Raw genomic sequence first — 16,655 nt, forward strand, 5'->3', positions numbered from 1 at the left:
ATTTTCTGGTTCACTGGCGTCGTTTTCACATGTTCACTGATTCAAACATTCTTTTACTCAGATAACAAACAGCTGCATACCACATTAGCCCAGCCAGTGACAGTCACACATCTCTGCAATAACTGTTTGATTGCAAACTTGACCCTTTCTTCTTCTCAGCCTGAACTAGACATTTTTTTAAAAAAAGCAGCCACTCCATTCCCAATCCTCCTTTGCAAAGAATTACATCAGATAACAAAGACTTCTCTGCCACTCATTGTAAGCTTCTTCTAGAGATCTGTTCTAAGAGGCAGTGTGTATAAAGGGTTTTTTATGATGAATTCAGAACTACTATCATGTTAAGAGCACCAATTTATAAAAAAAAGAATTCATTGGTTAAGATCTAGAAAAAAAATAGTTTCTCAGGCCCTACTGACCCAGTTTGCAACAAAAAAGGAATCGAGTGATGCAAATTAAGTTCTGAGACATTGTTATGTGGCTTAGAAATTGGTTAAACAGTGTTTTGTAGTAATTTCTTAATGGCTGTCTCAGTGACTCTTTTGCTTTAACTTTAGGAATCACAGACTTCCTTTATTTTCTGCAGGTTTATCTTCAATAAGTAGCAATAATTATGCAACGATTTAAATCTATCTCTTTGGGAACCTAACAGTGGGTAAAAGAGTAGTAGAGAATCCCCCCCCCCCTCCAGGTTAAATTAATAGAACATTATTGCATTTAGCGAAGAAAAAGTTAAGGCTCTACTATTTGGCATCTTGCATCAATGACATGCCTCATTCATTTGGATGCTGCATTTCTATTCATAGACAACAAAGAAAACAATTAGAAATTATTCATCCAACTCACACGATTGAAAACTAAATTCGGTACATAAGTCTGCAAGTTTGGAATAAATGTCGTTGAACCTATGGTGCTTCAATCATTATAAACAGTAAAATAATAATAATTTAAAAAACCTCAACATGAATTGACCAAGGCACAGAAATGCAGGTTCCACTTTGAAAGTGAAAGCAACACAACAGGGATAACTTTACAATATTTCCCGAGGTAAAGGAAGATTAAAGACAAACGGATTGTTTTTGCTTATGGTTAGCGTTGGCAAACTTTTGGCTCACTGGAGAGGACTGCAGAGGGATGCAGGGTCATAAAACCACAAATTTTGAACATGGGAAGACAAAGAGTGGGCACATAGGTGCCAACTCCCTGGGGCCCTGGGTGCCTGAGCACCCACAAAATTCCCCATGAAGGGACAGGGCACCCACATATTTTGGTGCCAGGGCTATGCACACTTCATTACACCCACAACCCTGGGCCAAGCTGGCACTCCTGGTGGGGCATAAGAAAGGCCCTGCTTGATCAGGCAAATGGCATATCCAGTCCAGCATTCTGTTCTCACAGCGGCCAACCAGGTGTCTATTATGGGAAGCCTACAAGCAGGGCACTTGAGATTTCCAGCAGCTGGTATCCTGGAGCATACTGGGTGAAGGAAGAGAGTATCAGTCACCTGTCTTGACTCTCCCACTTTCATACAGATGATGCTCGGGAAGCTGGAGGCAGTGCTTATAGGAACAAGCTGGGAGATCATTAAATGAGATTGGCTGCAGGGCTGGCTTAGACACCTGCGGCTGTTTGGCTGGGAGGTTTGTTTGTTTGTTTTTTCCCTACCCTTCACCCTAAGGACCCACAATATAAGAACAATTTAAAACAACTTCCAAACATAAAAATAAAGTGGGTCCTATAAACATACACTTCAAGTTTCAAAAGCCAGGGTACAGACATGTGCTCAGCATTCTCCAAAAACTGTATAATGAAGGTGCAAAACACACCTTTGTGGGGAGGGAGTACCACCGCATAGGGGCTGCCACAGGGAAGGCCATCTCCTGGGCCTTCTCCACCTCTCCACAAGCTTTTGAGGGTGGAATAACTACCAAGAGTGCCCCCTCTGCTGATTCAGCACCTAACAGGGTCTGTAATGGAGGAGGTCTTTCAGATATTTGGGGCCTGAGTCATTTGGTCGTGCTTCTAGGACAAAACATTCCATTAGTACTTTTGTTTGGCAGAACAGACAAAATCAGAAAGGGCTTGGTTTCATCATTCATAGTTTTGAGATCTACATGCCAGGGCTGATGTGCAAACAGGCAAATTTCAAAAGTCCAGAAGACAAGAAACAAAATGGACCTCATGAAGAGGATTTCTCGCATTCTTGCACAGGTTGTCAAAAGCTTCCTACCACTTTCACAAGAAAGGTAGCAGCAAATTCGAAAATGGATAAGGCGACTTGTTTTTCAGGTGATTATTCTAAAGCAAATGCTGCAAACACGCTGCCCAACCTTTGAGGAAATTCTTCACAGTGGAGCAGCAGCAGCAAAAAGCACAAACTATTTTTTTATGTTTAGAACGTTGACAAGTTCAGCTTATGTAGAGAAGAAAATCTTTGTGTTGTCCTATTGAATTTTCAATCCTCCTAAAACAATCCGAACAACTGAAACCAGCTCTCTCCTGCTTTCCTCGTTTCCTACGCACACAGGATTTTCAAATGTGTTTCACCACTAATAAATTGTAAATGAGGCTACAGTTCTAAGAGTAGTCAGTGTGTTTCATGGGTATTTAAACAACAGCATTAAGCACTATAGGAATCTGTGGAATGCAGAGGACAGATTTATGTGTCTTAAAGAGTTTCTTTACTGGTTTGTTATAAGCCAACCCCAAACCAGCACTTTCTTTCATATTAATCTGGCCTTAGAAACGGAGGATACTGGAGCATGACAAGAACAACAGAAATAAACTGGCATCTACTTAATAACTGTAACAGCGGATTGCCTTCAATACTAAAATATTTATCGAAACTAAGGGAGGGGGTGAGGCTGAAGAGAATTGCCTTCAACAGCCTGCTACCAGATCTTTAACAGTGGGCAATGTAATGCCTTAAGGTCTCTCAAACTGTCTTTCATTTTCTAGACTTAATGGCTGATTGCAGAAATCAATGTTGCCATTAGTAACAGAGTATTTGTTATGGCATGATTTCCTCTGTTGTTAGGCCTGCAGAATGATTACAATATTAGTGAGGTGCTTTTGTTATAAAGGGGCTGAAGATATAACTTTCAATTTACTATCCATTAGTTCAAGAGTCGAGAAATGAGAGATGAAGCCAGAAATCTTACCTTTCTTTTTTTTCTTTGGAAAAAAAAAGAGTGCCAAGGAAGCTCAATATTGAAGATAGCTTCAGTGAAATATTATTTTGCTTTGCTGTTTGGTACACAGCAGGTTGACATTAAACACAACAGAATATTTTTTAAAAAAGAAATCATTTCATCCTTACTCGTGTGTGTGTGTGTGTGTGTGTGTGTGTGTTTTGAGCTCAGGAGTGTGCAGCCTGTGGACAGCCACAGGGCAGCAATAGGGGCACATATAGCTTTTCATTCAACTCTACGTATGTCCCCAAACCGTGTGTATTCCTGGCCTCTGGCCTTAAACGTACACCACAATTAGTCACATAAATGAACCGTGTCCCGCCACTGAATATGGCCTTGTCAAAAGGCAGCAAGGGCAGGGTTTCAGGAAAGGCTTAATGGAGAAGTGAATGGGAGTCAGCATGTAGCTATCTACAGGCTGAATGTCTCTACATTAAATAGACAGTATTGCATATATCCAAATTAGCATATTAATATACAAGCAAAAAACAAACAAACATTGCAGCTTGGATGCTGCACTCATTGTACATAACTAGAGCAATCCTACTGCCTGTATGGTCCAGGCAGAAGAAGGTGCCTTGCAGGATCAGGTCAAAGGGAGCCTATTTATTCCTGCATCTTGTTTACACAGTAGCCAACCAGATGCACCAATAGGATGCCCACTGGCAGGATAATGGGCAACAGCACTTTCCCTACTCATCTACAGCAACTGATATAACCGCCTCCAAAACTTGAGGCCGGACACAGCCATCATGACTAGTAGCCTCATCCTCAATGAGATAACATTTTCCAGAGCACACAGCTTACAAACCCATTTGATCCCTTCTCAGACAAATGTTGCTAGGAGTTTATATTACCCTTTCACTTGAAAGTGGGAGCCTGTAAGGATGAGAACTTGGCAATAATAGTGGGAAATGGAATAATAAAGGGAAAGGATCTCTCCCATGGCTCTTCTCTGTTTTATGAAAGCAACCACCATTTTTCACCATTACCACATGTGGAACAGCATAAATAGAAGGTTGGGAAGTAGAATAATACAAGGATAATGATTTGAATAAGTTGCAGGCTTTGAACATGATATCTTTTTAGCAATCTGATGGGAGGCATTGCTATCTTATTAGAATCTTCAGGCAAGGGAAAGCTTGGAAGGATTATATAAATTAATCCAGATTTTGGGCGGGGGGGGGAGAGAGAAAGATTAAATTTGGCATACCTGAAGAAGAAGGTGAAGAAGGATGTGGGCTGTCTTCCTGGGCACTTCCTGTCTGAGAGAGGCCACCACCCATTCCACTTTCCTCAGTAATGTTGGAGGACCCAGGCGTTGTTGACCGGCTGACGGACTGAGACTCCTGGTCACTGCCTGACCCACGACGCTCTTCGATGCTCCCCTGAAGGATCTCTTCTTCCACCTTCCTGTCTCTCTTGTGGACTCTGGAATGAACGACGACTTGGTGGTATGTTCTGAAAACCCTGCCGCAGTCGGGGCACTCGGTCGGCTTCTCCTTCACGTTGCTGTGGCTCTGCATGTTGAAATCGAGCCCTTGGTTCATGCCGTGAGACAGAAAATCTCTACTGCCTTCCAAAGGGTCTAGTTTGTTTGACAAGTCTCTCTGATTGCCCATTTTAGTGCTGTGAACCAAATCAGCAGGCATTTTCTGCTTGGAGCCATCTGCTCCTACTAACACATACTCCCGCTTCTCCTTATCAAACATAACGCCGGCGTTTGTCAAAGTGTCTTCGTGGCTTCGCTGGATCTGGTGCTCTTTAGACAGAAAGCCATGCTCCATGGCCATGCCTCTTGCCATCAGCTGCCAAGCCTGATAGCTGTTTACAGGATCCATCTCGGCTGCCTTGGCTGCAGCCTGGAGCCTTTCTATACAGCTGGATTTGAGAGGAGGCACAAGGTTAAGACAGCCCAACAAAGAATGCTTGTCCCCTTCAGTGAGGCTATGGCCAATGCCAGCAATAGGGGACAGAAGCTTGCCCAGCATTTCCCTCTCTTTCATGGGCAAGTCCCCCTTGTTGTAAGTCTGATTCTGCTCACTTAGACCCGCTTTGTCAGGAGGAAGGAAGCCACTTTGCAAACAGGATAAGTACCTTGAGTACAAGTTGGCGTGAGCTTCCTGTGACATGCTGCCGATGGACACAGGGACTTCTGAGTCATTGGGAGATTTGTTTTTCACAGACAGCTTGTTCAGGTGGACCTTCATGTGGTTCTTCAGGAACCAGGGCTCTTTAAAGCGCCTCCCGCAGATCTGGCAGCAGTGCTCAAATGAATCCTTGTGCTTCCTCATGTGGCCCTTAAGGAACCAGGCTTGGCTGAAGACTTGGCCACACACCTCACACCGGAACTCATTCGCAGCCTGCTCTCCACTCCCATTCGAGCCCTGCCCCTGAGCTGATTCAGCAGTTATGTGCGCTTTCTCCACGTGGCTGATCAGCTCCTCTTCCTGCGATGCGGCGAAGTCACACAAAGTGCACTTGTAAGGCTTGTGGAGGATCCTGATGTGCCTGTCAAGCTCCTCCCGCTTCTTAAACTTTCCTTTGCAAAAAGTGCACCTAAAACCAGCAGCGGTTGCCACCACTTCTTCCTGTATGCTGGCTGGCTTTGGAGAGGGAACAGGGTTGGAAATGTCAGGGGTGTTGTGATTAGTGGGCACAGAGAGGTTGCAATTAGCCAGAGGCATAGGCTGAGAATGCGGATGTGCTTTGACGTCAGGCCTTGGTTGCAGATGGCTGCTCTTCATCTGCTTGTCCCGCAGTATCGCCCTCTCTTCCAGCTCGTGCAAGAGCCTGTTTTCTTCTCGAACCCTCCCGCGGCCTTTGCCAAGGTTTCCGAGCTTGTGAGTGCGCAGGTGGATCTTCAAGTTTCCCTTCTGAGCTGCTCTGTGGTCGCAATAGGGGCACTTGAATGGCTTCTCCCCCGTGTGGGTGCGCATGTGGAGTGACAGGATGCTGTTGAAACGGAAACGCTTCCCACATAGGGGACATGGGTATTTTCTGTTCTTCCTGGCATCGTCCTCTATATCACTCATCTGGGACATGATGCCTAAGTTTTGTCCGTTCAAGAACTGCTGCAAGTCGACCCGCCCGTTCAAACTGGTATCAACCTCTCTGCTAAGCTGGTTGGCTAACAGGGCCATCTGACTGCTGATGGGCTGGTTTGCTAAGGACACGTGGCTCTTGTCTTCTAAGAGCGCTGCTGTCTTTTCATCGGGGTTCTGCCTATTCTGAAGCTCTGGAAATGCATGGCTCAGCTGGGATGTGATCTGGTGGAGCTTCTGGCTCATTGAATACTGGCCATTGAGGATGGAGCTGTTGAGGTGGGCATCAGCTTCGGACACAGCTGAAGAAACGCCAAGGCACAAACTAGCTTCCTCCATCCCTGAAAAGACGAAGAAGGATTTTAGATTTAGAAAAACTGATTGCATTCAAAGTACACCCAAACATATCAAATAACTTCAATCAATGCCTCTACATACATACTATATATATATATATATATATATATATATATATATATATATGGGCAAGTTATAGTGTACTATTGTGATTATGTTTCGGCTTAATTATACAGTGCCTTATCATCCTGCATACTTTTTGATTGCATGTATTAATTAGGATATTAAAATGAACACATCATCAGTTTGAATATCTAACTCTTAAATAAGTCAGGCTCAGCTTTCAACTTCGTTCAGCCCCTTCCCTGTGAAATGGCACCTGTTTACATTTTCCAGTCTATATAACAGAGAAATGCTATGCATCTTGCTTGCTTCCCCTTTAAAAAAACAAAAATAGAAATCCATTTATAAAACTTTCAGTCCCATTAAGCATATTCAATAAATTCCACATTCTACAATGAGAAAGATGTTTTTATGATTTGACCAAGGGTGGGGAGGGGGGGGAGATGGCATGATATTTACTGGTACACAATAAAACAAGATAATGTTTTTTTTTTGGGGGGGGGATAAAGTAAAGGACAAGCTTTCGAACAATAAAAAGGATTTTGCTTTAGTCAACAAAAAGTGCAGTAATATCTCATTAAGCTGATTAGTATGCGGCTTAGAAACAGTACTAGGTGCTGTAACACATGATTATAATCATAAAAATCCTTCAGTGTTTGCAAGTAAGCATTAACGAGGTATATTAAATTTTAAGGAGACTGCGACTAGCAGCTTTGCAAACCTCTGAGATTAAGATTTAACCCTTATGTTACAAAGCAATTGTTCCTCCATCATTTGAAAATGGTACCCATCTAAAGAGGCATAAATTACCTCCTTAATTTGTCACGCAGATCATTCAGATATTCATGGTTAGAAAAAAGTTGCTTGATTTTAGCTAACCGTCTTCATTTCGCAGTTGGGGGAAAGAGGCGATCTAAGGGACTCTGATTAGCTTTAAAAGAGCTCTCTTCTAGAACTCGATAAAACCCAATTAAAAGCCAGGGAAGGTGTCACAGGAAGCTTCAACAAGTTTAAGTATTTTTAATAACTTTCTCAATATACAGTAATGAGTACAAATGGTACCTACAAACTGTGTGCTGCAGAAAATTAGAACTCAAAGCTGTTTGTTAAACAGGAGCGCTCCGTGCTGGTCAGCATAATTGTCCCTAATAATAATCTTCTCTCCTTGCCATTTTCTCTCCTCTATTTAAGGAATGGGGGTGTGGGGGGGTGCATCAATAAAAACTCAATTTTAAAACTGTACGAACTGTTACTTCTGAGAAGCACTTAGAAATGGAAGTTCTACAATCCAATGAAAACACACATTAAGATCTGCGCTCTAAATTCTTTCAGTCTTTCTGCACTATGAAAATGACAAAATTCCTTCATCATGAGAATAGCCCACTTAATCCTTCACATATTTCCAAATTTAAAACATTTTGGCTGTCCTCCTTGGTCCAGAGCAGGGGTTATAAAACTTTGTCAAAACAACCAGTAGTCTCTTAAGGGAAGGAACCTTTTCTCTGCAGTGGCTCATGCAGCTTTTTGCTATTTAACAGCCTTTAAACCTTATTTGGCACACCTGGGATCCCTTTGTGTTTTTTCTCATTGAAATACCAAATCTTGGGCCGGGAACCCAGAAGTTCCTAGCATCCTGAGCCAGCATGGCCAAAGAGCAAGGATGATGGGAGCTGGAGTTCAATAGCATCTGGAGAGGCCACAGGTTTCCAACACATGTCAAATATCTCCACTCCCCACAAATCTCTTAAGCAATGTTTCCCACACAGCATTTCAAATCGCATGCTTATATTGCTGTACAGATCAGACAGAAAGCAGGGGTGTCTTCCTCCAACGCCTGATGTTTCTTCATACCAATCTCGAATTCAGTGAAGCTGTTGACTTGGCAGGTGCAAAGACTGCCTGAACTATATAACACACCTCAGCTTTCCGTTTTCTAACCTGATGGAAACTGGTTTGAGGAAAAGCACATTGGACAAAAGCGTTTCTCAAGAAGCTACAGAATACCTATGGGTGCAGCTTAACATCATAGGTCCTTGGCTTCAAACACCACCTGTGGGACCACGATGGAGCCAGAGCAGGTGGAAATGTGTAAGCAGCCAAAGATCATTTATTCCCTTGCAATGGGAAGGTTGTTGCATAACAGGGCTTTTGGTCTGGGACTAGAATGACACTTGGGTCATTTCTTATAAGAAAGAATATTTGGATATCATTACTTTGCTAACTGGACTGTGAATCTTTTTGCAAGGCTGATTTGAGGTACAGGAACACTAGACTAATGCTTTGTTTTCCTGCTTTTTTAATGCCATTTACTGGTACCTCTTCTGGTGGTGGACAGGGAAATATTAATACTTTCATCTAATCAGTGCCATGTGGAAGAAATCTCTAATGGTGACAAACTATGCCAGGATGAAGACAACAAATCTGGAGGACACAAGGCAGCTTTTAACTTCTGTTTCTTAAACAGCAACTCTGGATGGTGCCCAGAAAGCTATTTCTGGGACTTGGGGTGGTGGAGCTTCAAAAGCACTTTGTAATACAGCATGGACTGGGGTCCATGATTCAAATAAAACAAGGGCAAAAATCCCACTGGCTGGTGCCTACACACTTGGACTTTCTTTTTTAAAAACCTCTTTGGAATCCCAGACTTAATATTCCAGAAGAATGAATGAATCATAATGCTTGCTGTGCTATATTGTACATGTCCCAGCCTTGTTTGAAATACAACCATTTTTGCACCAAGGCATTTACTTGAAACCACCAACACATCCTAATAACAATAGCAATGTTACACTGGTCAGTTGCCCATTAATTTTAAAGTGAAGGGCATGCAAATTTAGGAGGGGTGGGGGAGAAGTAGGATTCAGCTGACATTTAATGGTGAACCTACCTTGTTTACAATCTCCCCCACAAAAAAAGAGAACTAAAATGCAGTCATCCTTCAAGATTCAGACTTCTCTGAATTTTCAAATGCGGTTCTCCAGCTAAGTAGTATGTACAAAAATACATATACCCAGGTAAAGAATGCATACAAATGCATGTACTAGTAAAAATAACAGTAAATATTGCATAATATTGTTTTTTTTAATTTGTTTATCAAATTCAATATTATGATTAGAAGAAATGCACCCTAAAATGCTGGTGGATTTTCATGAATATTTATTATTAATAATAATAATAATAATAACAACACAAACTGATGTGGAAATTTGGAGAACTGAACTTAAGATTGGGAAAAGGAGCAAGAGGGAGAATCCAAAAATTATCTTCCCATCGCAAATAAGCACCAAGATCCATTTAATTGTTTTCACAGGTGAAAACAGAGATCAGCTTGAAACCCTGCAGTTCTCATGTAAAAGATGCTCTGACACCCATATTCATCTATTTCTCATTGCTGAAGGTTCTTATCCACCTGTTTTAAGCTGGTTTCATTTATTACGCAATAGCCTATTTTCCGCCAATTTAGAAGCCAAGAGAGTATTTGTTCTTTTCATTAGAGTCATGCTAGAAAAATCTAATTGCCCTGCAATAGGTTATCAACAGTTCAAAATATATCCCGGCAACTACATGGTATGAAATTGCAGGCTGTGTATTCCATGATGTCTCAGTGTTCATCTGTATGCACATGCATTACAGACAAGAGAGTTTTACTTATCATTCTGATATTATATTCCTAGGTATATGTCCAACTTTACCAATCACCCTAAGAATGCTCAGCATCTCCAAAAGGCAGAACATGGCAGGGGGGAGGAATAGGAATTCACCAGGAACAATTACTAGAAATTCGAAAGATACCAGAAACTACCAGAAACTACTAGCTTTCCTTAGTAAATAGGGACAATTGTAACATATATAATATATAATCAACAAAATGCAGCTGATCAGAAAACCTCATGTGGTCTGAAAAACAGGGCAGTGCCCTATCATCATCTGTAAATGACACTCTTGCCCTTATATGCATGGAAATTTGCAACTGCTTTTACTCAGTGTTTCCCTTCTCATAGAAGATCAAGGCCACTTGAATTTCTGAATACTCTGAGTAACTGCAGAATCACACCTTTTACCCTTTACATTTTACATTCAGCCAGTATGAATGTTCTTGGGAGCAGAGATTATTTATCACCCATAGATGTTCAAGACCACTTTAGTCCTGAGTAACACTTGAATCGAGTATTATGGAGAAAACCTTGTAGAATGGATGGCAAAATTTTGTTGAATAGGAGTCTTATTGTTGTAGCCGAGATACTGCTTAACTAAGGTTGTTATGATGTGATAATATACTCCTGTTAAGAAATACAGAGCACCAGACTCCTGAACCTTTTCAGGGTCATTAAGCAGCTGTAAACATTATTACAAAAATAAACCAGAGATTTCATGCTTACATTTTAGCCCAGAGCTGGGTGTGCTGAGCAAGTGCATTTTTTTTATCTCTTACAATCAACGCTGGTGACATTTGGGCATCCAAACAAATTACATCACAGATATTACTGCACTGGTCAGGATACGGAATGGTTTATTTGCCAGATGATTAATAAATAAAGAGTAGGGCGGTATGGTTGACCTATTCTTCGTTGACAGATATGTAGGCAATGCTAAAAGACATGGCTGAAATAGTTAAATCTTGGCAGAAGCAGGAAGGAGGGTCTATTCATCTTAACAGGATTATTAGACTCAATCAGCCGAAGCATAACTGACATTGCACTGGATTTTGATCTATTCTTTTGTTTTTCTTTCAATCCAGTCTACCTCCATGTGCAATAATTTGGTCAAGCGTTGCTGGTTAATTTTTATTCACAAGTATTACTAAAATTAAGAATCAAATATTGCATGGGCAGTGACGTATTATATTGTAAATACAATAAATCCAGTTTTGGTAATATGAAAGGTTGAATAATGGGTACAACTTGTTGAGAGTAATGTAAAACTTCCAAGAGCTAGCTCCATCTGATCAACAGCATCATTAAATGAAAACATTTGACAAAACTGACGATTAAATTGTTTCCCCTTGATTTTTTTTTTGTGTTTAAGCAAAATTATTCATTAATTTCTATATGAGTTCTTGTGTAAGACAATCGTATTCTCCGGCATCGCCTACTATGTGTTATATTCAAGTGCGGTTAGTCTAGGGTGTCAATTCATAACAAGCCAAATTTATTTATTGTTAAAAATAGTTTTAACCAAAACTAAAACAGATGCAACGAGCTGACAAGCCATGCAGTCAGTTTATTGCCAGTCTGCATATAGCTCAACAACATCTCATTTACTTTTCCCTTTTTCACTGTATGCTTAGCTGAAAATAAGCAATGGATAGTTGACATGGATGTTCAAAATTCTTCTGACTTTCAGAAATACCTATGTGTTTTTCTCTCTTTTTGAGATACCTTACCTGTTGGAATTAAAAACAAACTATTTATAGGCAGCCGTTCTTGCTTAAAGCATACTAATCTCAATGTAATCATAATATGACCACTAGAAGCCAAATGACAAACTTAGGACAGTCAATGAATTGAAAAAGCAAAAGGTGGAGCCAGGTGCTTAGTGTTGCTCCCATGCCTTCTGAGGGTAGAGTGTCACTGCTGCTTCCTGGAAAGGGGTGGGGCAGGGCATGAGGAGCAAGACACTGTATGGACCCAGCATCAGGGGCACTGGACTGGCTCTGCTGCCCCATCCTCAGTGTGTCTTGCTCCCTGCTCCTTGCCCCTCTCCCTCGGAAACCAGCAGCAACGCTCAGTGTTCAGAAAGGCGAGTGAGCAATACCACCCTTTTCTGTGCTACCCCAGCAAGCACTACTGGAGCTACTGCATAATTTTGTTCAAACTATTAGATTTTACTTGCATGTAAAACAGAATAATATAGAGCACTATATGGTTTTGTTTTGTTTTGTTGTATTTTTACCAAGCAGTGAAAATTGCTTTAATGGCAAACATTTGATCCAATGGAATTATCTACCTCTGGGACAAATATGTACTGTGCATGGGAAAGAACTTCTGACACCAACATCTGCAGAAACAGTGCTTGGTGGATTATGCCCAGTGCAGGCATATCAGAGAACACAATGCTTAAGGCAAGCAAACAATGACCCCATGTCATCTTGGGACTGTCACTGACAATTGTAATAATTAAACTCCCAATCATTATAATTCCAGTTGTTATTATTATTGCAGAAAGTTTTAACATTCCTTCCTCTCATTTCTACCTTAATCATGTTAACCTTCGGTTGGTCTAGAAAATGGCTTGGGATAGGAGACTTTGGGGGACATGGAAAGGCAGGAAGTTTCCAGATTCCCCAAATAGTTTTCTTGCAGAGCTTATTCATAGTAGTAATGAAATAGGCAAACTGTGTTAAACATAAGCTATGGAACTCGCCCCTAAAGGAGGCAGTGATGGCCACCAACCTAGATTATTTGAAAACAGGACTGAGCATATTCAAAAGGGATTAGATGGGCCATTGGCCTGATCCAGCAGGCTCTTCTGATGTTCTTATGCGTTGAGGGGCGTAATCTGAGGAAGCGGGTGTTGGAAGTTAAGACTTTGGAATGAAGTGCCCAGAAGATAACTAAGCAGAAAGGCACTCTCAAACCATCGGCAAGAGGTAAGAATTAAGAAGCAGCCTCTGTCATAGAACTCTAGAATATTTCCCAAAATTGGTTTGTACAAGGGCAGAAGTTTGCTCAAAGGTCACATGAAGTGCAAGGGAGTTTGGATGGAATCAGAAGAAGAAGAATAGCCAGTGTGGTGCCCTCCAAATGTTACTGAACTACAGCTTACAACATCCTGGACTACTGGCCATGTTGGCTGTGGAGTGGCAGTCTAGTAGCATCTGGAGGGCACCATGTTGCCTACCCCTAAGACAGATGGTGACAGGAAGAACAACATATTTAACCCCCTGCATAATCTGAAGGAGACTATTCCATAGTCTCCTCTTCTTTTAAAACATCATATGGCACAGACAAAAATGATAATATGCAATCATCCAGTGTGAATTTGCCTCAGCCAAGACTGTAGGATCAAGCTCTTTGCAACTCACGCATGCAAAGAAAAAGAAAAAGAAAAAGATGAAAGCAGAAAGGGTTAAGCCCCTGCAAATCAATCTGCCTATATTTAAAAACAATTTAAATCTGCAAGCCCCCCCCCCCACTGCCACACTTATGTTGATCATTTCATTTCCATTTCATAGGGGCTTAAAATGTGATTCTTTGCAAAACTAAGTATAATGTGAAATGCACATATGCAACAAAGATCAAAAGCAGAATTGAGAGTGAAATATTCATACAAGGTAGCCCGGCGAGATTTTGTTCACAGGGGTACCTGTCAGGAGCGTAAACTCAGAAAGAAACCATCAAATAAGTACACAACACTATTGCTAAAACTCCAGACATACAAATGGAGTGTGAGTTGTCTGAAATGCTGGACTGTGGCCAGCTTGTTGGCTCAACTAACTAATGTGTTGGCCTTTTCATCTCCTCCAGGTCTCAGTTCAGTTGCTTCGACTACTGGTTAGGTCAAATGCCTGTACCTGGTGCTGACATCCCTGGCATTCGTTTTAGAAGCAAAAGAGATTGGGGGAGGGGGGGACACACAAAGTCCATAAATTCGCTTTGACCTAAGCTGCTGAAACATCTGTTGGTTGAGTCATGAGCTGCTGGTTGGCCAAGTTTGACAGCGACGTTGCCTGTTGTGGATTATCTCTCTCAGTGGTAGGTGTCAGTGGAATAAATAGATGTGTTTCAAGGGAAAGAAAAGCTCTCTCATAAACAGAGGCTGTGTACTGCCATACATTTGAAGTGCACAACTTATCCTAAACAATCCTGGGAACTGTAGTTTGCGAAGGGTGTTGGGAATTGTAGCTTTGTGGAGGATAAAATACAGTTCCCATTACTACTATTTTTTTGGGGGGGGGAGCCATATGCCTTAAATGTGTGTTGTATACATAGGCTAGATTACTCTTATCAAATGAAAGTTTAATGACCAATAACATGCACAGATGAAACCAATGATGAAAGTGCAGGTTGAATGGCTACACTGGTGGGCTTTTTTTTTTGGGGGGGGGGGGTTACTTAATAAAATTTCTGTTCATTGTAAGTGTATTTAAATATTCTGCAAAACTAAAAAGGAACAAAAGCTTTGGCTTCCTGGAAAACTTTGCATATTGAAGATTGCTTCTACAATTTAGCAGATCTTGCAAGGCATGATATTCAACTAAATTTCACTCCAAGTAGACCCGCTGAAATTAATGGGGCTAACTAAGTAATAAAATTTCATGGAAAACATTTTTAGCATCCCTTTAAACTGATTAACTCCACTGAAGGTAGATCTCAGCTTCGAAAACAAAAAGCACTGTGTTTCAAGACTGCTGGGAGAAGTCACAGCCTCCACAATGGAAGCCATATTTTGAAAGGTGGATGAATTGGCTTTGGTTATGCAATGATGAAAGAAGGGAAGCTTGTTCTTCATCGTTACTTTGCATTACCTTGAGCTGAATCTTCAGTCCCCATACCAGATTACTGTCATTGAGTTGGACCCAATGCTAGTCCTACTCAGAGTAGACCCATTGAAGTTACTAGCGCCACTAGGCCGCTTCACCCACCAGGTGTCATTTGGGTGCAGCCATTGCATCAGTCTGCCTTCATCAGCTCTGCTGGAGGCCCAGTTCCATTAGGCACCACCTGCCCTTGAACTGTGCCAGCCAATCATTATAGGGACAACTGTTCAGAAATTGGTGCCTGAGTTTGGATTTGAACTTCTCTTCCCTCCCTGTTCCTTTTCCCCTTGTGTGCGGTGTTTTTTGTTTAGGTTGTATGCCTGCAGGTAGAGACTGCCTCTTGTTTTGATTGTTATATAAGCTGCTCTGGGAGCCTTTTTGGCTGAAAAGCCTGGTACAAATGCTATAAATAAAATAAAATAAAAATAATTAAATAAGCTGCATTGTCTAATTTGAGTAGGTCTTAGCTAAATGCAACCCAAAGACCTCTGGATCAATTTGCAATGTCCAGACAAACAGCAGCAGGTGCAATCCTCCTTCTTCCAGGAACCGCTTATCCACAGCTCATGCACCCTCCTCTGAAAGGACTACAGAGCAGGGTAGACTTCATAGGTAGATTGAGGAATGAAATGATTTTTATTGATATGTGCCCCAAGTGTTCTTGCACTGCTTATTTTTTAATAAATAAAAGCATAAACCATTTATATTTGAAACAGTAAATGTTCAGTCGTGCCCACTATGGAGCATCAGTGCATAACATTATTCAACCTAATAATTACATGAGCATTTCAGACATTTGGATAATCAGAATTCTATATAAATGGTTGTTCTCCTTATATCTAGTTATTGGTGATTGTGGGGCTACATAGAGGAATTAGAAGGAGAAAAGGATTCAGGGTTTGATTAAAAATGATCTTAATTTGATAATTCATGGAGAAGCTTCTATTTGTCTTGCTTTAGTCCCTACAAGCATTCATTATGGGAGAGAAATAGTCAGGGAAAATAGCGTTTTCCCCCTATTTATGCAGTGGACACAGGTGTCATGGATATATCAACTATTTGCCTAAAACCCAAAGACTTTCAAAGCTGTCTCAGTAAAGGAAGCAACCCTTAATTCATTTATGCATGCATCTGATTTGCCTCAGATTACATCAAGCACTGTGATGAGATATAACTTGACATACCCCAGTGAAATGTATAAATAAATACATGGCATGAACTTAAAGAAATAGTGTTCCTTTACAGATGTGACCGATTGCTCCTATACAATATAGACAGATCAGGGTGCACAATAGAACTGAGGCCTCCACGATGATAGTCTGTGGACCACTGGAGGAATACCAAACATCTACTGCTTGTGGCTTTCTCCCATTTCTATAGTAACATCTAAAGTCAACTAATAGGGATGTTGCGGAGTTCCAATGAAACTGTAAGCTGCAATGTCACATGCCCAGAACAGAAATAAATATAATCAGTATTCACTGTTGTTACTACATTCAATCTGTAAACATTTCGTAATTGATT

General features: G+C 41.1%; 1 protein-coding gene across 4 annotated transcripts in view; it reads right to left on the reverse strand.

Moving 5' to 3' along the window:
- The window catches only part of ZNF536 (zinc finger protein 536), a 446,856-nt gene that overhangs the window by 235,658 nt on the left and 194,543 nt on the right, over window positions 1–16,655 (reverse strand). For all 4 annotated transcript variants that reach the window (XM_033156684.1, XM_033156685.1, XM_033156683.1 and 1 more), the window contains one exon: window positions 4,402–6,573. In XM_033156684.1, the coding sequence (XP_033012575.1) occupies window positions 4,402–6,571 (2,170 nt within the window). In that variant the 5' untranslated portion in view covers window positions 6,572–6,573. The remainder of the gene's footprint in view (window positions 1–4,401; window positions 6,574–16,655) is intronic.

This window comes from Lacerta agilis, chromosome 8 (genome assembly GCF_009819535.1).
Source record: "Lacerta agilis isolate rLacAgi1 chromosome 8, rLacAgi1.pri, whole genome shotgun sequence".
Classification (NCBI taxonomy): domain Eukaryota; kingdom Metazoa; phylum Chordata; class Lepidosauria; order Squamata; family Lacertidae; genus Lacerta; species Lacerta agilis.